This window comes from Echiichthys vipera, assembly GCF_963691815.1.
Source record: "Echiichthys vipera genome assembly, chromosome: 9".
In the NCBI taxonomy this organism is placed as follows: domain Eukaryota; kingdom Metazoa; phylum Chordata; class Actinopteri; order Perciformes; family Trachinidae; genus Echiichthys; species Echiichthys vipera.
The window spans coordinates 13639496-13665470 of record NC_139834.1 but is presented as its reverse complement, the minus strand read 5'-3'; the positions used below and the strand labels follow the sequence as shown (position 1 = coordinate 13665470).

The window sequence follows — 25975 nt, the reverse complement described above, 5'->3', positions numbered from 1 at the left end:
GCAGGCCTTTAATACACCAGACATATATACTGAAAACATGTTTAATCCAGTTTCATTTTCACAAATAAAAAGGACTATACACAATCTTTGAGGCTTTACAAATAGTATTACATTTTATTAATATATTTTCATAAAACAAGTTTAAGACTGTATCAAAAACTCAGTAAAAACATTAGATTTTTAACCATTTTTTCTTATGGTGATATCAGATATGAAATGTACATAATTCACATATTGTTGTGGTTTCTTTGTTCCCCATCATATTAAGATAACGCATTATTTTTTCAGTGATGGGTAGGTAAACGTTTTGTTTTTTTGTTTTTTTTCCATGATTGTGATCATAAATCTAGACATACAATTAAAAAATTAAAGTATTTCCCACTCTAGCCCTCCCTTTCCCGACTGGGTTTACTGATAAAACACTAACATTATGGAGTTGTTTAATTTCACAGGCACACAATTATGTACATCCCCCAGTCTTCATGCCTCATCTGAACTGACATCAGGAAGTGCACTAAACATAACAGTGCAACACCTAGAGGCAGAGCAGTGATAATACAGTACTCTAGGACCCCCCCCCACCCCCCACCCCCACATACTAACAAAACCAACTGAATATAAGACAGTGGATCCACCTCATTGACTATGTTACCAATCCCCACCCTGTTGTGAACCACCGCATTCCACTGGCCCCTTCATTATTGTTGTAGCAACCCCACATACTTTTCCTTGAGACCACAGACATCACCTTGGCAACAGCAAAACTAGTCATCTCACAGGCATGTTCAATGGCACACACATTAACAAAAGCAAAGAAAGTCATTATTTGTTTTCTAACTTAATTAGGCTACATCTACAACAGGCGTGATCAGTGAAATGTCCTGTGTGATCAAGTACCAGAGGAATCTCAGTCACGTGGTGCGTTCAAGGATATAAAAAGAAAATCTTTTCTCATTATTGGACTACCACTTACTGAGTTCAATTATGCGCAAGACACATAGTGCAAGGTTTAAAAAGAATTTGCATATGTGCAAGGTTTGCATGTTATTGTCGAGAGGGAGCGAAGCATAGAAGATAACAGAGAGAGATGAAAGTCTAAGAAACAAACAGATTTCTGTGTAAATAAAGTGTTTCATGCTTTCAGTTTGGCTTTTTGTATTTCATTCCCCTCTAGAAATAACAGGTGCAAAATCTTAGTAAACCTAGCCGAAGGACAGATAAGAGTGATATAGAACTCATAAAGATTAACATTGTGAGGGAGAGCCTCAAGTCTGTTGTCATGGTGACATCCACTCGAAGGCCCTGTGGGCTTCAGTCTTTCCTGCTTCTTTATTATTTTCTATACAATAGAAATAGTACATCATTGAAGATAAAATTGACTCTTCTTGGCAAAAACAGACAAAAAAAGAATAGGCAAGTCAAAAGCAGATCTGAATGACAAAAAACAAAAAACAAAAAAAGAGTGCTGGAATTACAAAAACCTCATTCATTGTCCCTGTGCCAGTAGTAGAATTGTACGATACAGTGTCTTATTCATGATGGTCAAATATATGGGTATGGTTGCCTGCTTCTCTACAAAGTCAAAGCCATTTCATCGAACACATGTAAAATAACTCCTGTAGTAGTTTTCAACAAGCATCCCTACATTGCACCTACTTTCCAAACAGAAAGCTCTAGTGTGCGTTAGGGAGGCACATAGGGAGGTGGTGACCTGTATGAGGTCATGTTCTTGGGGCGAGAGCCTTTTCCCTCTATGGGGACAGTAAATGGTGGTGGGGGCTGATAAGGAGGTGCATTAGGATCATCATCTTGATAAATAGAATACTCCTCCAGCAGATCCTGGTTAAGCAGTGTACTGTGGGGGCCAGCCATGTTAGGGTACTCTGGAGGGGGAAGTGGGGGCTTTTCCTCCTGAAGTATAAGAGGGATGCTGGAGGATGGGGGCGACTTTGAATCATCCAACTCATCTGCAAATATTATGGGGACTCCTTTCTTGATGAAAGTGGCCTGCTCTTCTATGGTCATCTTCCCTTTGCGCTTCTTGCGGTAGCAGACCATGGCAATGATCCCGGCTATGAGCAGCAGGGCCGCTACCACTACAGCGGGAATGACGGTGTGCAAGTAAACATCGTCACTGCTCCTACGACCTGTCCCAGGTGAAGGTGTAGCAGTAGGAAGAACAGGCATTGGCACCTCTCCTGGTGGGATGAACGTGTAGCTCTGACATTTATTGGTTCCACGAATAGAGATGTTAATGGGTTTGAATTCAGGCTCCATAGCTTTGATGAATGCCAGTTTAGGTGTCCCCTGGGGATCAGAGATCTTGTTGCTGAGAACAGTAATCTGGTCCTTTGGACAAGGACTCTGCTGGAGACTGTTGTTCGTCCATTCCACTATAATGGAGCCTCTGGTGATGCTTCTCAGGGTTACTGTGCTGCTGTTGCGATCACCGAGGGCATAAGCTAACTTTTTGGTCAATAGAATCTTCTTATGGACATCGTTGCTTAATGTTTTGGGTTCACCATGGAAACGAGCAGCAAACACAACTGATGGTTTGTCATTAGTAGACCAACGGTTGACTTGGACCTCAAATGCATCCATGATGCTCTTCCCACCTTTATCAGTGGCCAACATGAAGTACTCATGTTTCCCCTCATGCTGCTCCTCTGGGAGGCCGTACAAAAGCTGGATAGTACTGTTGAATTGTATCCAAGATGTTTCATTCACTGCTTCTTTGGGAGTCTTCTTCAAACTCAAACGCAGCTTATCAGTAGTACCATCCTCCCTGTCAAAGAATGTATCAGGAGGAATCTTAACTTCGAAGTATGTGCCAACCCATGCATTCACCTGATCAATGGCATTGCTGATCTCTGGGTTTTGATTTAAGTCTGGAGCCAAAGCGACAGTAGTGGTGCGTTTGGGCACTTTAGGTGTGGTGGACTTGGGTTCCCGGGGAGCAGGGGTAGATGTTTTGGGTTTCTTGGGTTTCCTTGTGGCAGAGGGTTTGGGTTTTTTGGTGGTGCTTGGTGGTGTTGGCAAAGCAGTGGCCTCTACAATTGTAGGCCGGGTCATGGTAGGCTGAATAGGGATAGTGCTTGTAGTTCCTAGTACTCTTGTGGGTTGGGGAGGCCCAAACATAGGTGTGTGGGCTATCTGATCTCTGACTCTCATAGTGGGTTTCACTGGAAGAGGCAAAGGGCCTCGGACAGGGGGAGCAGAGTTTTCTGTTGCTTGGGCAATAGAGGGCGAAGTTGGTGTGGGAACAACACGCACAGGGGGCTCTGGGTGGGAAGTTGGAGGAAGCAGGGAGGGTACTGGAGTAGGAGTATTGTACAATTGCCGTCTGACCCGTTTCACTCCATGGGGCTTTTTGTTGACAATGTGCCAGCCAACCACTGGGTATCCCAGCCTGGCTGACATTGTCCCATCCTTTGCTGAGGATTGGACACTGTTAATGTCAGGGATACTGCCCTGGTCAAGGGCACATCCGAGTTTCCAGGACAGTAGAGCCCCATTTTCCACCACCTTCTTGGCATTCCCTGGTCCAGCCATGAAAGCAGACATGTCAAATAAGCGGTTGTTGACAACAGGGACCACCCTCATGTGTTCCAGGGGAACATGAGAGAATTTTCTCATAATGCCCAGTAAGCTGACCCTCTGGTCAGCAACCATCTTTGTTAAGTCAGCATCCAAGATGACAGTGAGGACAGTGACAAGCTCCTCAGAGCCACAGGTGAAAGGCTGGACTCCACTGATATCAGACTGTAGAGTGAGCAGGGCTGGCTCAATGTCTGCCCGTTCTTCTGGGTACACTTCGATAGAAAAGACCGTACTGGGGAACACTTGGCTGCCAGTCTTCTCAATTATCTCCTCTCCAGACGCCATGATATGATACACACCTTTATCCTGCTCCAGGGCCAAGCCTCTCAGAATGCAGCTTTCTTTGTCCCAATATAGCCAGGAGGGTAATGTTTCCTTTCCCATTTCAGTGAGCTACAGGAAGAAAAAGAAAAACACTGTTATTGTTTTGTACTACAGGGATACTTATGAGATGTAAGTTAAGTCAGAAAAGGAAAAAGTCAATACTGATTTCATTAAGTGATAATTCACTCCAAAAGGTAATTATAACTGGCCATTAAAAGTTAGCAGGACCTTTGTGACCAGGGATTTTATTATAATGTGAAACAGAGAAAATCACGTAAAAATTAGCAATTGTTAAGTTGTATCTAGAAGTATTTGGCAATAACTAAAACAAACTGTCATACATAAAGCCCTGAATTAAATGGTTTGGTATTGATCAAGTTGCCAGGGAAACAGGGCCTAGAAAAACCAAACATAATAGATGAATGCAAAAATATAGAGTAAAAGCAGAAATGCTTTCACTATCTACCCAACAACCACCCCCCTCCATATTCCATTCAGTTTATCAAATATCACCATATGAACAGGAAGCAGAGTGCGCTTCTATTCATAATAACTATCTGAGTCATCACTCTTCATTTTGAGTTATTACTGTTTGACAGGATATCATTCAGCATCACCACTTGGGCCAATAATAATCTCATCTCATTCATAAGTAAGACTGGAACAAATTGCATCAAAGTCAGCTTCAGTCAGCAGTGATACGGTTATCCAAACTGAAGGGATAAATACCATATATTATGTATTTCTACAGCTAAAGAAAAATACTGTAACTGTTCCCCATAAGGGGCAGAAGAAATGATAAAAAGGCAGTTAATGTTTATGCACATTCTCTATGATACTCATTTTTCATTAGTTTATTACACCAAAGTTCACGAATGATACCAGGGTTGGGCCTGTTTAAACTAATAAAAAAGGCACCTTCCAATTAAAACAGGAAAAAAGACCTTCAGTCCATGAGTACAGCAACCAAGTCCTCCCGTAACCTCCATTTTGTTATTCTGAGCCACTTTTTCAACACAAACGCTTCTTCTCATACTGATTAATTCCAATCTTATTAAATTAATTTTTAATAATTTACATGCAATTATTTTGCAAATACCAACATAAAAATAAATATGTTATGAGGTATTCCAAATATAAAGTCAATAGATTTATCATATTTCATTTTTCCTATTCTGTCTAATCTTCAGGTAACTTACATGGACACTGCACGTTGCATTGGCCGGTCCTAGGGGAACCTTCAACTGGAATACCTGGCCCACGATTGCAGAGGAGTCAGGGATGCCAGTGTGCACTCCCCCATTCTTTGCAGAGGAATCAGGGATAGCTGTAGGTGGCCCGTCACCAACTGAAGATGCAGCAGCCTGGAGCTCAGAGAGCACAGAAGACTGCATAGAAGCCTCTAGTTCCACAGATATCATCTCCACGAGTGTGTCTTGCTGTTCTGGCACAGTGCCCCGGGCCATGGTCATCAGAAGCCCTAATAACAGAGGGATAGTCCTACACGAAAGAAGCCTGCTCCTCCGAGCATCCCCACAGCTCATGTCTTTCCGTTTATAGTGCATAGCAATAGGCCTTTTGGCTGCCCAACAGATGTCTATGAACAACTTCAGAGGCCACATGCACTGACGTCACTCTAATGATATGCTTGTGGGTCAGATTTTCTAGTTATTGGTGAAGCTCACAGATGCAGTGGTTTCTCTTTGTTGTCCTTGGTGATCCATGAAGAGATCTTCGGCAGCCCGCTAGACAGCCATGTCATCCAGCTACGTGAGAAAGACAAAAACAAATGAGTTTGACAAATTGGCAACTGAAAAAAAAAACCTCATGTAGTACCAACAGTTTGTACATTGCATGGTAAAACTGCATATCTTGCATGTTAACACTAAGATCTGATACTCCTCAACCATAAACTTTACTATCTAAAGAACTACATTACTAGGCTTTAGGGCTGGACCCAGATATTCAACTATACAAATATTCATTCACTGGTAGATTTTTTTGGTATTTAGACATATATTTTTTTTTTTCCTAACACAATACTTAAAAAAAAAAAGAAAAAGAAATTCCTTTAACACATATTCAGCAAAACTGGTTTGTGATTAATAGAAACCAAAAGATGAAGGGAGGGAGGGAGGTAGTTTCTCATGTTTGAACCTCCATGTCATTATTAAATAAGAACTAGTGAATGTGTGAGGAGGGAGTGATCTTGGACACAGCGTCTTCCCACTATAAGTTATAATTGAGGCAATATTTGGAATTAATAAATCACCAAACAAAGCCAGTCTGAAAACATTAATCCCAAATGCATGCAATTTGTTATTTTTGCCAACGGTATATAATATATTATCAATTTCTATTAAGATTCAACACATGTAGTTTCAGAGTTATAAACATTATTAGAAAAAGGAAACATTGATATCCTGCTGATCTTTCCTTCTCTGTCATGGCATTTTCAGTAATAATGATTCTCACGAGATGCATGAGTGTCAAAGGTTGTTTGTCTTGGTTGTAAGTTTTAATTAGGTGCCCTGGGGGTTGGAATTAGAGTCTCCATTGTGCTGACCCAGCCAACCTCAATCCTGTAGCACTCACAAACGGGCAGACGAGGGTCATACAATTGCCTGGAATCCTAATGCCTGACTGGCACAAGGATGTGATGTCAACTTACACAAAATATTGCTTCTTCTAAACTGCTCCAAAACCAGAAATCTTCTTACAGAGGATCTTGGTAAAATACATGTAATTTACTGGCCAACATTTTGCTCAACAATTTACGTCATGAAATCAGTAAAATTGTACAAACACCATGTATTTATGAATGTTTGAACCCACCCCCACAATATTTGGATGATTCATACAAGAAACAGCCTGTAAAAGAGGACTGCACTACAGGGATCTCGTGTGAACCAATACAAATGCCTCAATCACCAAATGTACATTTATTTACCCTAATACAGGCAGGGACAGACATTCACCCTGTTTTGGGATAAGCTAGAAAATTGAATGAACATCATGAGAGGTAGTCATTATTAAAATCAGCCATGCACGCAAATGCATGGTCTTCCAGTAAACTGTATTCCTCCAAATGCTGTAGCAAATAAAGCTAAGCTTCAGAAGATTAGTTTGTTTCTCCCACTCATCCACTTGCGCACGTGCACGCACGCACAGACACCATTAGACTTGTTTTAACCTTAATAATAATACAATAAAACTATCACTATCGCATCCTGTGAGAAATGATATCAGGTACCAAAAAAACCAAGGGCAAAATACAAACATTTCCAATAATGTTTAGTTTCCAGAGTCTAAAACTGTTTTGTATTTTAACATTTAAAACTCTTAATGTGGCTAGTTTCTAATTAATGTATTCTAAGAAGACAGCTTATTAAACAGTTGAGCAACTGCATTTTGCCTGCTTAATGAGGGAGAAATATTTTAAATAGAAAACATTGTTGCAGGTGGGACTGATCAGAATCTATATTAGGAGTGCTGGCGATGTCTGGAACCCTGCAGTTTCTGTACAGACCTTTCATTTTGTATCATATGTTGCAAAGGACAAGAATGAAGGAAATAATTGCTTTTTTTAATTTTAAAAACATTTGCCTCAGACCTCATGAGCAGCATTTGTGTCTTTAATCCGATGACACAAACTGTTCTGTAATTGTGTGTTGACCTTGTAATATAAATGATGGCAAAACATATTGATGTTCAGTCACTTTATTCTTATTATGCCAAATATAACTCAGCATGTGGGAAAGCTGATAAAAACAACTGACTGCATTATTATAAATTGTGTAGTTCAAATAATCTCTGACAAATCAATTTTCAGCCTTGTGTTGACCTGCCTAATTCATACAATTAAGAGATACTTTTCAACTTTGGTTTCGTCCTTAACTCCCTTTTACAATAACTGCCCACCTGATCTGATCATAAAACTGCTCAAGCCAGTATCTCAGTAGTGGTGTACAGCTCAGCCAGTGCCACTGAGACAGGCCAACCCACTGATTTAGTATTAGAAAATGTGTGATTCATAACTGGAACCTATATACTAAAACAGCTAAGTCAGTTATTTGTTTTTTAAGGAAATCAATTAAATCAATAGATCACCTACTGTAAGTGACCAATAAAAGCATGTAGGCTAATGTATGCAAGACAAAACAACTCAGACTATATTGTGTAATCTACATATATGACTTTCAGTGTAATGAAAAAGATCAATATCTACTGCGGGTATACTGTGTGATGTTTCTGGCACAGAGGTGAACCGTTATGACTAGACTGCCAGCTGGGAAAACTAGAACATACAATCAATTCACATCCACAGGACTCCTGTACCCTCCACCATGCTACATGTTAAGTTTGAAATTCGCGATGGCTATATCGACGACATGTACACCGAACATACAAATATAAAACATTAGATATAGCAACAAGAAAAGGCACTCTGAAACATGAACAAATAGTGACACACTGGTTTTGCTCATGTGAAAGTTACTTGTGAAGCCACCTACTCACAACTAAGCGGAGAGTACCGAGTCATGTCTCACCTTACAAAATCCATTACCAGGTTGAGACATGCACCTTATCTGGAATCTTTTTCCACCGAGTCAGTTCAATGGGATTTTTACCCCATCACCCACTCCTCCTGAACAACCCTCTTGTGACTCTAAAGAGCCTAGAGCAAAAAAAAACTCAAAAAAACACACCAAGAGGAGTGTAAACGCAAAGCTTATTGCTTGATTCAATTTGTGTTTGTATGTTAAACAAAAATTGATATGAAAATAGGTTTTACACATAAGCTTAATTTAATTCAGAATGAGCACACCTCACCTCAGGCCACCCCCCCCACACACACACACACATATATATTTGGGGGGGCAACATCTAAACATCAAAGTAAGCTCTCCACAATGTGGCCTAGATTCTATCATGTTATTATTTCACAGTGTGGGAGTAATTCAGAATCCAATTCAAACATCTCATTAAGATATACGTATCTAACATTTTAATGTGTCAATTTGCAGTGTTCTAACACACCATTCAAATGAACAAGAGAACAATATTTAAATGAAACATGTGCATAAGAGAACATGTAATGACGATGTGTCATTTGACAAAAAGGTCAACAATCAAAACATGGCTTTATGTTGCCTGTTTTTGAGACCTTTAAAGCATTGTGTAAAAATGAAACGTATACTTCACCATCACTCCATGAAGAGAGAACACACAAAACCTATTTGTGGAAAACACAACCTGCCTTAATCACATTTAACATTAATAAAGGAGATAATTGTGCGTCATTGTTATCAGCATGACAATAAACAACACTATAGGGGCCAGGCTACATGGCACTCTTTTTAAAACATTTCAGGCACGTAGTTTCAAAAGCTCAAGTGCTAAAACAAAGGTTCTATAAAAGTGTTAATTACAATATTTATTTGAGATTTGCGTAGAATACAACTACATTCTCCACTGAACACCTATTAAAACCTCAGTTACTATGACAAGCCCTTTTTATGTATGGTAAAGTACAATGACACAGGCTTGATTATGGGTGATTTCTGCCCATTTGACAATAATGCCTGCACTGTACTACTGAGGAGGGAGCGAAGCCATTTACAACCAAAGTATCCATACTTTCTGCAGTTCAACAGTAGTTAAAACTTTAAAAAAAAAAACATCAAAAAATAATTAGAGATCCAATGCACAGTGGCACTCAGGGCCAATTGAATTGACGTACCACATCCAGCAGCCTCTAGATAGAGCATGAGCTGAATAACAAACATATCCACAAGACAAGCTTGCTTTGCAATTGGATGTTTCCCTTGTGTTGCCCTCTACAACACTGTTCAACCAAATAATGAAATATGTGGAGAAAGAAAACACAATCTCTGCCTTGGCTGAGTGAAAGTCTAACCTGGCATGATGACCTGAGAGCAACTCCTTTAACACTACAGGAAAACTAACTGTACACTGTCAAAACCCTAGTGTTAAAGGTCCACAAATCTATTTTGTGTATTTCTATGAATGGAGAGGAATCTCTAGTGTAAAAAACAATGCCTAGGCTAAATCTCTGCTCTGTAAAGCTTCTCAACAAGTGACACTTGTATCTGAAAATTGGCCATGATGATGAATTAGAGTCAGAATTTCTTGATTGTCATTGTTTTTTAGCACAACAAAACAGTTTAGGAGCTTTCAAGAATTGCCAATAAATTGCTCAAAAATAAAATACACACATTGATGTGTTATTATACAAAAGGTGCAGAGTAATTGGAGGGTTATTTCACATTCTGTTCAGTTCTTAGAGAGGGATGGGATGGAGGAGGGTTTGTGCAAATGTATCAAATATTATCTTAATTCATGTAAAAATGGCCAACTGTTAATGACTGTGGCTTTACTAGTAGCCACACATGTTCTCACTAGTTCAATTATATGACAACATCAGGTTAAAGCAATTGAAACTAATGTTTAACACGTTGGGAAATTCACACTAACAGTAAGTTAGACTAAACCAGCCCTTCCCAGATTTAACAACAGCAAACATACAGATCCCGTGGTGGACAACAACAATCAATGGCGTTTCTTTCGTGTGATTAAACAAAAACACCAACGTTGCCATCATAATTTAAATGTTTCTGGGTTGACATTTGTGTCCCGGCCGTTACTGCCTTTACAGCTAATGTTAGCTTAACTATCTGAAACGGTAGGCCCGTTTAAGTTGAGTATGTAGACGAGGCCTGTGTAAATGACAACGCCACCTTCGACGTTCAACCTTGATTAATCATTTCCACAGATCCGCATTAAGTAAACTGTTTTATTGGAACATGAATCCCTAAAACTGAAAAAATGAAGAGCTGCAAATATAGTAACTAGCAGCGTTTATTGCTACTATCCTGCATCTGGTCCATCGCTAGCGCAGAGATGCACCTGTTTTATTTTAGGCGGAAACAAGCTGCTGCTGCTGCTGCTGGGGCATCCACCACACATGCCGGAGCTCTCTCAAAAATATCGCAGCTAACGTGAGCTCAGTCAAGTCTTTCCATTTGATGATAACATAAGGTGTATCTTGGCAATAACCTCTATAAAAAGCAGAGTTAGCGTCACTTTCAGACGTCGAATAAGACTGATTGAACTGAGCAACGGTGGCCACCGAGTAAAGAGGCTAACTAACAAGCTAACGTAAAACCGTAATGCTGGTGAAAAAAATGAGCTGGTTACCTGTCCTGTCATGAGTCCGTGCTCATTCGGTAAAATGAGCCGAGTTAGCAAAGGAGAAGCGGGTGGCGTTTTTTTTAACGACGCTAACTGCTAAAACAGCGACACAACCACAAAATTCAAAACTGACCTTGTTATAGCAAGCTAACGTTAGCTGCCTCGCACCGTAATGTCTCCTCTTGTACCCGAAGAGCGCCGCGGACACTTCCAAAATGCCATTAAACATGCGCTCCCCCTCTCTCTCAGCGCCACAGATAGATATCTTAAGAAAAGTCGAGTATCTGCGCACAGTCAAGGGGAGCAGCAGATATCGCTCTTGGTTTTAGTTAGTCTATAGATAGTTCACTGCTCTGTATTGTAATTATGTCGGCAACCAACCCCTCCCTTTGCTGCCTCTGTCCTCCTTCGCAGACAGGTCCACAGGTTGAGTCCAATTGCGTGTAACGCCACCAGCATGACTCCGCCCCCTTTAATCTGGAGACATGCAGGTGAAAGGATAAACTGTTGAGGAGGACACTGAGATTGAGTTTTTAGATGCACTGAATCACCTCACGATTATACACACAATTTATATTCCAACCTTGACTGAGACAATCACTTGGGCTACTGTTGAACTGTCATGGCATGAAGGCAAGTAGACTGGTGATGTGAAAGGGAACGACTGGAGTACCCTTTGTCTGCAAAGAGACTGCCTTTTGTCTGGTTTTCTTTAGTAGAGAGAAACTCATTTGCATTCTTTTGGCTATACAACAGCACTTTAACAGCTTCATCATATTTCTGAGAAAATTCAACACAATTTACTGTAGTTATAGTATATGGCCCATGTAGGCTTATATCCTACTTTGACTTGACATTGTTATAACAAATGTAGCCCTGTATGTATGTATGTATTATGTATAATAATATGTAAATAATGTAAATATACATGTATAGAACTCCGGGGTATTTCTATTGACATTTTGACCTTGAGAAAGTTACCATCATATTAAGATGACAAGACAAACTTTGCATAGCAACCAATAGCCAACAGACATAGCCAGGAACCTCATGGCTTTATTTCCTGTCATGTGCACAGACTATTTATGTTTGAAAAAAGGGCGTATTCATTCAATAATTTGTAGCATGTAGTACAAAAGATATAATCAGATATAATCACATTTGACAATTTAGATGTTTCTTAAGCACTGGCCTTTCTCAAAGGAATACTATCCATTGTATTTGATTTCAAAGTGAGGCTTTTTTATTACAGATATATTTGATCACAAGTGTATCTGAAAATACTTTACAGGGAATGAGCCTACTTTGATCGAACAAAAAATAATTAGTACAGAATAACATGATGCCGGACAGAATGCTACAAAGGGAATTAAACAAAGGACAATCAGAATCAGAAAGACACACAATAGTGAGTTTTAAAGACGTAAATTTGCCTAAAGTAATTGTAACATCTACCCTCAGCCTTTCTTGCAAGAAAAACGTAGACCGTGAAGTTGTGAAGTATGTGCAGAGCCTGTTCTGTTTTTATGGAAATGTGTTTTCATGATGGTGATTTAAAACACCACTCACAAAGGTACTTCCACCTACATTAATGTCCCACAGTAACAAACGTTTAATACACCCCTGAAGATATCTCTATGGCAATGTATCTGTGCCTCAGAGTGTCTTTATTGTAACAGACTTACATTGACAAAATGCAAGTTGTGACTGAACAAGTTAACTGTTGCTCATGTTTCTTGCAGCCACACGGACAGAGTTGAGATGAGGGCCATTCATGGTGTAAAGGTTGTATTTGTTCAAAGAAATGTGCTTAAAACAATAACAGCAACGTGACTTGTTTTTTGTTTTTTTCCAGTCAGTTTTACCGGTATATCTTATCTTCAAAACCTTTCTACATCCATTTTGTATTACTGAATTCAAGTGTCTTCGTCAATACTGACCTTGGTATCAATGCTCATGATGTCATAGTTGAAAATCAAACTTCAGAGGAAACAGACATCAAATGGATTAAGGAATATGGCAGGGTTTCATTGACAATGTGTGTAGGGATATATCTTAGCACAGAGGGCTTATCATACAGCCATCATGTTGCACACAGCTGCAATAATGTGCATTTGCATCAGTGCATTCAGGCTGCTGAGTGAAGGCAACTGTGATATTAGTCACAAGATGCAAGCATGTGGTTGTTTAAGAGTTCAAGGGTTCAAGCAGAATGGTGTGTTGTCAGGTTAAATGATCATAGTTAAAGTATATTTAGTTAATGTCCAGTCTGTGCTTTAATATATTAAGTGCGCTGCATAAAATAATAAGTGGTGGAAGAAGTACTCTACTTAAGTAAAATCTGTAAATAACCAAATAAAATAAAACTGGTAAAATATCTACATTCAAGATCTAAAGTACAAAAGTATAATCAGCTAAATGTACTGTAAGTATTAAAGTAAAAGTACGTCTTGGGCTGTCTCTTTCAGAGAGCTATATCATATATATATGATGTTATTGGAATATTATAACTGACGCTTTAACACCTAAGCAACATTTTAACGTAACAGCTGGTGGAGGTGAAGCCCATTTTAAACTGTTCTGAATAGTTGAGTATACAGCACATAAAGTAACTCTTTCAAATCTTTCTCTGGCTGAGCTGTCAAATAAATGAAGTGAAGTAAAAAGTTTTATATTTCCCACTGACTTGTAGTAATGCACTAGTATAAAGTAGCATCAAATCAAATACTCAAGTAAAGTACCTCAAAAGTGTACTTACAGTAAGATCTAGAGTAAATATACTTAGCACTGTCCACCACTGCTGTTACCTCAATGAATGTCAAAGCAATCATGGAAATAATATGACCAGCATTATGGAGCATTTAGTATATTATAAACATACAGTATACACACCGTAAATGCTAAAGTGAATTGGTGGAGCAGCAATTCAATCCAATGCTCTCCAGCATTCTGCACTGTAAAAGATTTCCTACTTTTCTTCCCTATGAAGCCTTCCTACCTTCCCCTTTTAAGGTGCAACAGACACATACAGAGAAGGTGACATTTCTTTTTTAATATCTCTTTGAGCTTATATGAATGACTGATTATATTACCCTGCATAATTATGGTTTTTAAATAGGGCATGAACCCTATCGGGAACAATACTTGAAAGAGGAGGGGAAAGAATAAAGAAAGAGGAACATCTGCCGGACTGACAGACAGTTTTAAAGAAGAGCTAAGCAGCACAGTAAAAAGAAGGGAAATTATAAAGAAAGAGGAACGTCTCCCAGACAGACGGACAGTTTTGAAGAAGAGGTAAGCAGCACAGTAAAAAGTCCCACAGTCATTACACTGACAAATAAAATGGTGGAAATGGGCATTCTTATCATTCACTTTGCCAACAAATGATTAGATGTCTTTTACTCCACAGAAAATATTTGCGTGAAATATGTGATGCCATTTATGTAATGCCATCATCATACATTATCATAAACTATAAACTGTCTGAATATCTTGGAGCAAAAATTGACTTGATGTTCATAGCAACAAAGAAAGAGCCTTCATATACTCATAAACCCTTGGCAAGCAGGATAAGGAGAGAAACAGAGCTGTCTGTAATAGTTCACAGACCTGTCAATCACCCGAATCTCTCTGACTCTTTGTTCACCCCTGCAAGGCAACAGTGTGAACAGAGCATGTATGTTGTATTTGCATGTAGACTTGAGGAAATTGAGCATCTAAATTAATGTTCTATGCAAAGTGAACATGCACAAGCAATGAAATCTGTTTACAAATACACATATAGAATGTATTATTGCATAGATGTTGCGTCACAGGTTGCTTTCACACATCAAAAAACACATTCAGATAAATGAGAAATAATTTTTTTGTAATTATGTTATATCTCTTAATTGTCTCTTAATTGAATACACCATCAGCACAGACTTAATATGTAAATTCAACAACAATACATGCACTGACTAGCAGTTGCTATTCTCTCGTCCTATTGTTTACACTTGAAGCATATTATGGATGAGGGATTTCCATTACAAATACATCAGCCGGCTCTCATTTTGCAAAAAAACACGTACACAAAAACACCTGCAGGTCTACTAGACCATGATGGCCCCACCGCAGAGGGGCTTTCATGTGATTGCACATATCAAACTGACTCTTGATGTGTGAGCACAGAGCGAGAAAGAGAACGGATTACGAATCAGCTGACTCCCCACATTTTCTTCCAAGTGACTTATTGGAAGGGTTATTCTGAGCGGACTGTTGGACCGCAGAGGGGGGTTGGCTGAGTAGTGAGACCTTCAATGGAGCCAATCTCTCCTTGCACAATTGTAGATTACTTTAGACAACCTTCTCTGTTTCACTTAATAACAAACGGAAAGACCCTTTCTGCTTTTTCTATGTTGTGCTCACGGATCTCTCTTTTAACCCACAATACTTGTCACAATTTTAATTCAGAATAATACAGACTGTAATAGTTTTAATTTGGCAAGGTCATTTTGTCACAATCAACATGAAAACGCTTTAAAGAATGTTCCAGGAACTCCTCATTTACCGGTTCGAAGTTTTGTATTTTTGGTCTGCAGTGGGTGTCTGCTTACTCTGTCACTTGGTTTGTTATGAGCTGATAATAGAATAGGAAGAAGGAGGATTTGCTTTCAGCATAGACCAGGGTACTGTTTCTGTTTGTGTCTGCCCCCAGTTATCTGTTCTCACTTCTCAGCACAAATAAGGTTTTCCAAGAGGTATTCACTGGTTCGCATTGAAATGGTTTGTTAGCAAGCCCCTGCTCTTTGTAAACATCCTCTTTAGTGTTACAAAAAACGAATTATTTACCAAATACAATGTCATATTAAAAAGAAAATTGGGACTTGTACTTTCATCTTGTCACATTTAAATCAGTGTAAATGAATCCCATCTAAGTCTTGCTGAGGCAAGTTAGCCGATAATTCGCAAATGACACTGCATAATTAATCCACCATCAGAGACCCCGAAGGCAATTACAGGGGATTGGACATTAGCAGCTCTGTACTTTTGACCAGTGGCAGATGAGGCCACTCCATTACAGGGTAAATACGCAGCTCTTGAGGAGACCTCATGCTAAAGGCTGGAGCAAAGCCCCTAATGGCCTATGTGACAGGGGTAATAGTTTTCTTATCAGAGACAAACAGGCTAATGACTATGAAACACATCAAGAGGACCTCAGCAAATATAGAAATCAGCAAATGGCATAGCTACAGAATGACCCCAATAAAGAGGACAATCAAATCAAAACCCTATTACTGAATACTCAATAGCCCCTAAATGTGTACTTGGACTCTTTAGCAGTTGCCTGAAAGAACCAATCCATCAGGACTATAATGTGATAACACAGTCTTAAGTTTTAGTCCTTGGAAACCTTTTGCACATTTTAACTATCATATTACCTAACAGTTCTCATCAATTACTTACTTGGACAAGTTTAGCGACCAAAGTAATCAGTTTAATAGCAATGGCATTAGAAACATTTTTGTTTAGTTCAGGTGTTACTGTAAATCTTCTTTGAAGGAATCATTTGAATGAAGTGAGTCATTTTTAGCCATGAAAGCATCATGGCTTCATGGAGTGTGTCTGTCTGCAGGCCCATCACTTTGGTCCAGACTGAAATATCTGAACTATCAGATGGATTGTTTGATACAGACGATCAGAAGATGGCACCTACTGACTTTGGTGATTATCAGACTTTTCCCCAACAGGACGTTGGCTTTAAGTGAATTGTTTTAACAACTATTTGATTGATGGTCATGAAACGCGAAACCTCCTTTGGATGATTCTGGAAAAGTCAGATCCCTGCCCAGAGTGACAAGCCTGTTCAGTGTAACATGACTCTGTCCTCTCCCATTACCTATCTGGTCTAGATAATCATCACCTTCCTGTGTTTTTTGTCCTCAGTGGGCTAAGATTTATTAACTAGCAAGCAACATGTAAGGTCTCAGGAATGTACTCTAGTTTTGTCCATTGAACCTGACGGTGACTGGCACTCACGCCTAGCGTTACAGGCAGCTCTGTCTAAGTAAGTCTGCGTGGGCTACCAAGTGTGTAGAGCAGTACTCCTGCTTAATATCTGTCTGAGGCTCTGGGCTTCAGGGTGACGGAAATAGGGAGAAAGCGTAGAGACCCAACATCGGGTCCCAGGTGTGCACTTAACGCCACCTATAAATTCTGGCCCGGGGTGAGGTTGACTACAAGTCAGATCAAATCATGAGTCAGAGCTGGAGAAAGCATTTCAACCTGCCTTATTGCCTGGCTAGTCACATGATAACAGCACAGACTGAGATGGAATGAGTCAACAGCTACGGGAATCACAGCCACACATCCATCAAGGTGATATGTGGGAAAGTGTGAATCGAATCTAGACTCTGGGGCGTATCACTCATAATCCTATGTTACAGTCACATCTATGACAAGAGACGACCAAGTGAAGAAGAAAAAAACCATCAGCTGCGCTCAAGGAGAATGAATGGCAGCATCTGAAGCTGCCTATTATGCGTCTCCCCATATCCACCCACTGCTTGGTCCAAGGCTGTCTGTGCCGCTTAGCTTTGGCACAGGGACTCTCTGTGATACAGCCGAACTCTCAGTGCAGGGAGTGTGGTGCTGATGCCAAAGTCCTGTTATCCAAATCCGTCTGCACCGTCTCATTTAACAGATAAGAGGCTAATCTACAGGGTGGGCAGGAGATAGACCAACAAATACAAGGCCTCTCTTGTCGCTCTCTCGACATTCTCTACATTCCTGGAATGTGTATAGACATGTGCAGCCAAACAAAAACCTTAAGGATCTTTTTCCTTTATCCCCTCAGGCTCCGATGTCCTGTTGTAGAATGAGAATCATAATGTATTTATTCTATTTATCTGCCCGATTGGTTTTTAATCTTACAGATGTCAATTACAGCCAGCTCTATTTTACTCTGCAAAATATAATACCAAGCAAACAATCATAGCTCCAAGCAGTGCCACATTGCTGGTACAAAGACTTTTGTATTAGTTTAGTTAATCAGTGTCCACATGAAACTGTTTGTAGTGCTCCAGCCGGAATTTCTGAGTATTTACACTATGGGTGGATACATAAAGACTTCTGGGGGCTCAGACTTGCTGATGGAAATAATCTATGCAATGACACTGCTGTCCTAAACATCTTTTCTCCATTATCAACACAGTAAACTTGCTTCTGAGCGAGGTGAATCCCCAGCAGAGTTGGGTATTGTGTGAAAGTTTATGATACATGTGCCAATGCAATACCTGAGTTTCAGCACAAATTCCAAACAATACTTTCTCAAACATCTTACTTTAAAAACATGAGTTTAATAAAGAAGCCAAATGTCTCAAAACATCAGCAGACATACAAGAATACTGCCTGAATATAATGACTTTAAATCAATCTGATCAAACAATAAGTAAACAACTTGACAGTACTTTTCAGACACTTCAGTCATTATCAAAACATTTTGAGGTTTAATACCCGGTGCTAATCCCCAGTTCAGCTGCTCTATTACAGACAGCAGAATATTTTAGCAATGCTAGTTAGCTTCTAGTTGAATGCATACAACTCACTGCATGGGACAACAAAGGGTTAAAAACCGATGAGGAAACATTGGTTTCAATAATTAAAGTCCCAGGCACAAAAACAGGCACAAACTGGCACACTAACCAGCTTTCTAACAGTTTTTCTTGGTAATTATTTTTGTTCTGTTGTTGGCTGCATAGTTACATCCAGCCTTTATCCTTTATGTCAGGCATTTTTCACTGCAAATCCTCCACACTGATGGAGGCCTGACAAATCGTTTGTCCTTTGCTCTCAATAAATGCAACGCAAGGAGCTCATTATTCAGTTGCTGGACTATGGATCTCATATTATTTGAAGTTGCAAATGTATTCAGAATGGAAAATTGGTAGGCATATTCCTTTTGATGACAATGCAGCAAATACAGGCTTTCTTGTGTTTCTATTACTATAACATTTAGTATGATTTTCGAAGTTGCCAAAGAATTTACTACCACAGTATTGTGAAATTGTGTACAAGTATTGTGCTCCAGCACTGATCTCATTACCTCGTTCCCAGGGCACTTTCGAGATCAAAAGCTACCCTTCATACCTGATACATGAGACTCAGCAGACAGTCTTGCTGTTCCAGCTTTGATGGGGCCCTGCTGGGATATGAAGTTATTAATGTAGTAAGTTATGTAAAACGTTGATTTAACTTTTTTTGTTTAAAATGCAAAGTGAAGATTCAGGAATTACAATATTAAATCTCTCCATGTTTTTGTCAGCATCAATCCGATCATTTGAGGGACTGATAATGCAGAATTAAAAAAGCATACCACGTTCTTATTTCCATTTCTATTTCTGTAGTTTTAAGTACTCATTCCCTCTTTTGCACCTCTTTGAAAAGGTCTTCCCACACTTTCCACCATACTTATCAGGTCAGGTTCCTGCCTACAGGCTGTTTCCAACCACAACACTAGAAACCATACCGTCATAATGTTGCCTACATTGCATATCTGTGCACCTGCCGATGACACAGTATCCTGTTCGAGACATAGCCTGGGGGAACACTTCTCTCACATCTGCAATGATCTCATCCTAAGTTTTTTTTTTGTTTTTTTTTAAAGACACCATGAATTAAGACACATATGACCCATGGCCATGGCTGAGATCTGAGACATTAAACAGTTACATATTTAGTTTTGCTGCGTGATTGTACAATTGTAGAAGAGGACTTGCATGAAATCTCCATCTATTTAAGTGGTTCAATTAAAACTGAAACACGGTTTTGAACAAAGCTTAATCTATCTGGGTGCAGGAGGGGACTCATTATTATTAAATGAAAAAGAAAAGCAGTAGTGGTATGCCTCTTATAAAACTGGGTATTACAGGAAATGGTGCATCCACAAGGCTCTGAAACAGTTCTTTTAAAGTCCCATCTTTCTGTTTCAATGATGTTTAAGTGGTGTGATTGTTTGCTGTTCAGTTGAGATTCCAGTTTTAGATCGAATGACAAAGGATTTCTCTGCCATTACACTTAAAACAATGCCATCTCAGATCTATAGAGGCATTTTTTAAAACTGCAATGAATTTAAATATAATTGTTTCATCATTTGCATGAGACATTAGTCTCACATAGCCTCTCCATAGCACTGTGTCAGCTCTGGTGCAGTGACTAATCACACTAAAACACAACATTTACTGTGGTAAGGTAAATAATATGTTTACTGTGGTTTCGAAGTGCACACAGTTATAGATGCATGCAGTCAAGGACACATCACTCATAGAGACGAGAGCATTCATCATTAACTCTTACCCACATTTTACAGGCCGTTGCTGGGATTTGACCTTACTATCTGTGTAACTACCAGGCCATTGCTGTTTCTTAGATATATATACTGGATAAATATTGTTGATATTTGAACTCAACATCAGTACTCTTTCAGAACGTTAGCATGTGCCACATTTTCTATCCCTCTGCATCCAACTGCCTTTCTCTTTATACCGTACATTCATGGACTTTCATTGCAATGAAAAATGTCTCACATTGCAATGTGGATATTCAATCTTTTCATATATTTGTCTGTTATGGAGCAAATAGCTAAATCTTTATCATTTGTTCAGTTAGTCAAAAGATTGGTGCATTGGGGGTAAAATATTTTACCCTGTGGAGTAAGCTGAAAAAACCCCAACATATCATCACCTTGTAAGCTGATATGGGGAACTTACAGCTGCTTAATTAGCATACGCATCCAGCATTTACAGGACAACATTATCATTCATTTAGAGTTGTGTTTATGTCCACCTGATGAATGTAAATCCAATATTCATTCCCTTGAAAAAGTCAGTTTGTGTTCTCTACCAATTCCTGAGGGAAATATCTTGCTCATTAGCCGCTAAATGTTCACCAGCTAGTCTAACTGTGTCTGTCTTTTGCCTGGAAAACCTGCTATGAATGAAAACTAGGCTTTGAGAGCGGTGAGAGTGAAGCAAAACAAAAAACTTGTCGCCGAACAGCTAAACAATGAAATTCACTACAGTGGAGCTGCAGGTTTGAGGTGATACTAACATTTTTTTTCACATCGTCAGTTGATATGTTGATTCCAGTCACTTTAAAGGAGCAGCGTGTCTAATTTAATGGCATCTAGAGGTGAGGTTGCAGATTGCAACCGACTAGATACACTCCGTTTTCAAGCAGGAGAACCTACAGTGTCCCTCAGGTACTTAAATGTAAAAACCCCAAAGGCCCTCTTCAGAGCCAGTATTTGGTTTGTTCATTATGGGAACCATGGTGGTGCAACATGGCAGGCTCTATAGAAGAAGATCCACTCCCTGTGTAGATATTAAGGGTAACAAAAACAAGATTCTTATATTCAAGTGTTTATACATTTATGAAAACCTAATTTTGAATATCATACTCTATTTTCGCCAAGATATCTTCGTGAACATTGATTACTGTGATAAATATCAGATGTTTTTCGTCTACAGTGATCTCTGCTTTGATACAAATATCAAACACACAACTAAAATGGACTATATTCACATGAAACAGCCCCCCTGTGGATGTGAGGAAAGCTCATCAGTAGAGTTAACATTGGTTCTGAAATGGATCTGCTTTAAGCGTATCATTTTTAATCTCAACATTTAATTTCTTTTATTTCATTTTCTTAATTTCTTAATTTCTCTGTTCCTTCTCTGTCTCTCATTTTCTCTTTACTCTGTGTATTGTTTTTACTGTATTTGTATGAACTGCATTGAGGCTCAGTGACTCATTAAAAAATAAACAGTGGATGAATGGGTATGACTTTGTCACACTTCATGGCATTAAATATAAAATAAATGGAATCGCATTGGAAGCTCAATGTCCTCAGTGCCCAGTACATTCAAATCTGAACAGCAATTTATGAACATGGCAAACCTAATCCTTCTGTAGGCTATTTAATACCAAATCTCCTATTAGTATTCCAACTCCAGTCTGTTTTTTCCAATGTCTCCTTCTCAACCATTGTTCAAAATAATATACCCCGCTTCAAAGCAAAGCCATACATTTTCAAAAAAGGATTTATGTAAATGTGCTGTCTAATAAACATCTTTCTACATCTAAATGCAAATCATTGGCTGTGTGGTAAACACTATATAGGAACCCACGGCGCATGTATTTTATGTCGTTCTATCAGCTGGTGCAGTGGACATTGAAACACATGTAGCTTCTGTAGACATGTGCATTTTACTGGAAGTTATAGTCAAGTTTGTACAAGAAAACTCTTTCATGTTTGATAAGTAAACAACAAAAAAGAAATGTCAAACCTTTGCTTTTTGCTTGAGAGGGAATAAGAGATCAAATCAAAGATGATTCCAGCTTTGAGAAGATCAAGCATCTGCGGAAGTAACTTTAATGAAAAACTAACTCCTCTGAGCTCTGGCATGTGGAAGCAGACAAAAGCAGAATATGTCTTCAATCACCATTTGTCAGGACAAAATTAAGAATCTGAATCCCAGTGCAGAGAATGTTAAGCCATGATTGTCTGTGCATGGGAAGATTGGAGAGGAGAAGCGACGTTCTGCGGCTGAGTAATTGTTGTTGTTGCCCTTGTGTCATCTCTCGTTGTTTCAGTGTCATTTAGTATGAGAGGTATTTGTTAAGCTTGAATGCTCCCAGACAAGCAGGGATGATAGGCTATACATTGTGTTTGCCAAAGCAAATAGGGAGGGGGGTGGGGGCTGAAATCAGCACAAGCAAGGCTTATGTGAGTTTGACATCACTATCTAATTCCCAGCTTGATTTGATTTTAGAAATTATGATGTCACAATGAAAACACATACAAGCACTTCAGGCTCAAACTAAATGAGAAATTATGCGAATACAGATGCATATCCCCAGTGTGTGGTTCAAACCATATAATTAAACCAGAAATTAATATGCAATTCTCTCCGTTTTACCCTCAAACCGACTATGGCAGAATTACAACATCTACACACACACACACACACACACACACAACACAGCTTGTCTCTCAGCTTGTCCAGCCGTGATTCAATGCACTTCTCACTGTGTTTATTATATCCCTGCATTATATGTGGCAAGTGTATTGATGCAATCACAATTCCCTCTCCCAGTTGATGGCTGTGTCATACCCAACAGAGCACTTTAGCTGTTTTAAAGCCACATCAACCTGACTGATGGCTGGCAGTGGTCTGACCAACACACCCCCAGTGGTTGTTGCATTTTTCTTTTTTCTTTTTTCTTCTATAAGAAAGCACCCTGTCTCTGCAAGATAGATTTGAAACAAATCACGCAGCACCTCCTACTGTTTGAAAAACAACATATCACTCTGACACTGGACCAAATGGACCACAGCAAGTTATTCTTTAAAGTTTTGATATGGTTAAGTGACTGATTCATAGGGTGCTGTTATAGTGTTGCTTTTGCATGGGTGATAGATTAAACAACAAAAGGCCACATTATTCTTCTGTGGCTGGGATCAAAGTAATGTTTCCATTCCTGTCAAAAGATTTAAGACTTAATATTGCAAGGTTAGAGTCTAATATGGCCTTTTAAGTTCAATGGCACTGCACTGGCTCAGGGTTGTAGTAATCATACCGGATAATTGCATCCATTTTGAGTGCAAAGTGCTTAAAGTTCCCTAATTTTCAGGTTCATACTTCAGTAGTTCTACTTGAACTTTAATTATTTTTTATTATTTTTCTCATACATCTGTCCCAATATATCCATATTTACCCTCTGTATGAAACACTCTGGGCTGCACGGTGGTGTAGTGGTTAGCGTAAGGTTCCAGGCTCGCATCCCGGCCTGGGCCTTTCTGTGTGGAGTTTGCATGTTCTCCCCGTGTCTGCGTGGGTTTCGTCCGGTTTCCTCCCACAATCCAAAGACATGCACGTGTTAATTGATGACTCTACAAAATTGCCCTTAGGTGTGAATGGTTGTCTGTCTCTATTCGTCTCTATGTGCCATGCGATAGACTGGCGTCCTGTCCAAGGTGTACCCCGCCTCACGCCCGATGTCAGCTGGGATCGGTTCCAGTCCCCCCGCGACCCCGACCCCGGGATAAACTTCCATTCTGCTCTGATTGGTCAGCGTTTCCAGGTCTTCCACAAATGCACTCTCAGTGCACCATCATTTCAGTCGGGGAATGACTGTAACGGCAAATTCTACCTATATATACAGTAGTACACTTAACATCACACCTTAACGTCCAGTAATCCAGAAATCCAGAAAAAGCATTATCTCTGTGGATTGAGAGAGTTGATACATTTGCAATATTTTTATAGCACCAATTTCCCTTTTTATAATATGGGACCTTCAAAGAACATAATGACATGAATCAGTCTTTTTCACACCAAGCAAAAATGTGATTAATTTTCACTTAACAAAACAGCTCATTCATTTAAAGACACTGAGGGAAGGCCTCTAGACAGCTCCCACTACTGTGTAAAGGAGGGGAACGCCTGGGTAATTTGAGTATGACATCTCAATCTATTTTACAAGTGATCACATCACAGTATTAAGATTGCACCTCACACTGCTTTGTATTAATAATTCAATAAAAAAAGACTTGTAAATCTCACTTTTTTACAATATGTGACCTTTAAAATGTGCTGAAACCCAGTCATTATTCAGATCACATATGAGAGAAATAAACAGCTAATAACAACAACAAACTGTATGAATGTTTCTTCTGTAAATATATATTTATTTACCTTAAGTAGCCTGTCAGTTCTCCTTTGACTCCCAGCCAAGAGAAAACGTCATCATCAGACAAACAAATCAGCAAAAAATAACAGCTTACAGAGACAGTAGTTAAAATGTCTAGCAGTGATGAATAGAGGCTTTTCATTTACAAATGTAAATATGAGCTCACATCTATCCTTTTGTGGCGAATGAGAGGCACCTGAGAGATCTATTGGAGATCATTTGTAAAATAGATTAAGATGTCATGCTCAAATTACCCAGGCGTTCCCTTCTTCACACAGAGCGGGAGCTGTCAAGATGCCTTCCCAAAGTGTCTTTAAATTAATGAACTGTTTTGTGTGAAAGTGAAAATTAATCATATTTTTTACTTAGTGTGAAAATGACTGATTCATGTCATTCTGTTCCTTTAAATTTCTCATATTGTAAAAAGATACATTAGTGCTAAATAAATACTGCGAAAGTATCAAAACACTCTCTCACACACAGCTGGGGATTGATATGGATTTTTCAGGACCGATGCCGATACTGATATGGACTACCAGTTTCCTTGAGCCGATATTTGGGGCCGATACTACATTTGCTCCCTCAATTTACGTCTTAAAAATTACACAATGATGATAACAAATGTTACGAGTCTCAATTTAAAAAAAAAAAAAAAAAGCTGGACGACTGTCTATATCACTCGGTCTACACACAGCACTTATTCAGAAACGGAGTCTTTGAACGAGCCGTCAGGACTTCTGTACGGTTGTGATGTCTCAACTGTACTATATATAGGTAGAAAGTGCTGTTACAGTCATTCCCTAGCTGCAATGACGGTGCAGAGACACAGAGAGCACAGATGAAAATGAGCATTATGTGTTTCATATGTCTCAAAGGGAAAGAAAGTCAGTCAATTATGTTAGGATACCTCAACTTTATGTTGTTACTGATTATAGTATTATAATCAAGGCCCTGTGCAGGATAAGGTGGAATAATGATACATCATATTCCAATGCATATCCATGAATATGCCTCCATTTTTAGAAACATGTAATGGTGGGGCAATTGCATTATCAAGATAAGTGCACTAGATGGCGCTATGTGAGAGAAAGTCGGGTTACTGATC

The 25975-nt window shown here is 39.2% G+C and overlaps 1 protein-coding gene across 1 annotated transcript; it reads right to left on the bottom strand.

The window, feature by feature from the left end:
• Positions 1-665: 665 nt before the first annotated feature.
• LOC310951376 (dystroglycan 1-like) lies at positions 666-11485 on the bottom strand. Its single transcript, XM_083919573.1, has 3 exons — positions 11273-11485; positions 5124-5690; positions 666-3993 (listed from the first exon to the last, which is right to left on the bottom strand). Exons 2-3 carry the CDS (start codon positions 5544-5546, stop codon positions 1684-1686), a joined length of 2733 nt encoding a protein of 910 aa, XP_083775699.1. The 5' UTR covers positions 5547-5690; positions 11273-11485; the 3' UTR covers positions 666-1683.
• Between the last annotated feature and the right edge of the window lie 14490 nt (positions 11486-25975).

Excerpts from the sequence above, each read along its gene's own strand:
- LOC310951376 (XM_083919573.1), bottom strand. The coding sequence starts at position 5,546 with ATGTGGCCTCTGAAGTTGTTCATAGACATCTGTTGGGCAGCCAAAAGG. Across the intron at positions 3,994-5,123 it reads ATGCAACGTGCAGTGTCCAT|CTCACTGAAATGGGAAAGGA; the intron begins GTAAGTTACCTG and ends TTCTTCCTGTAG.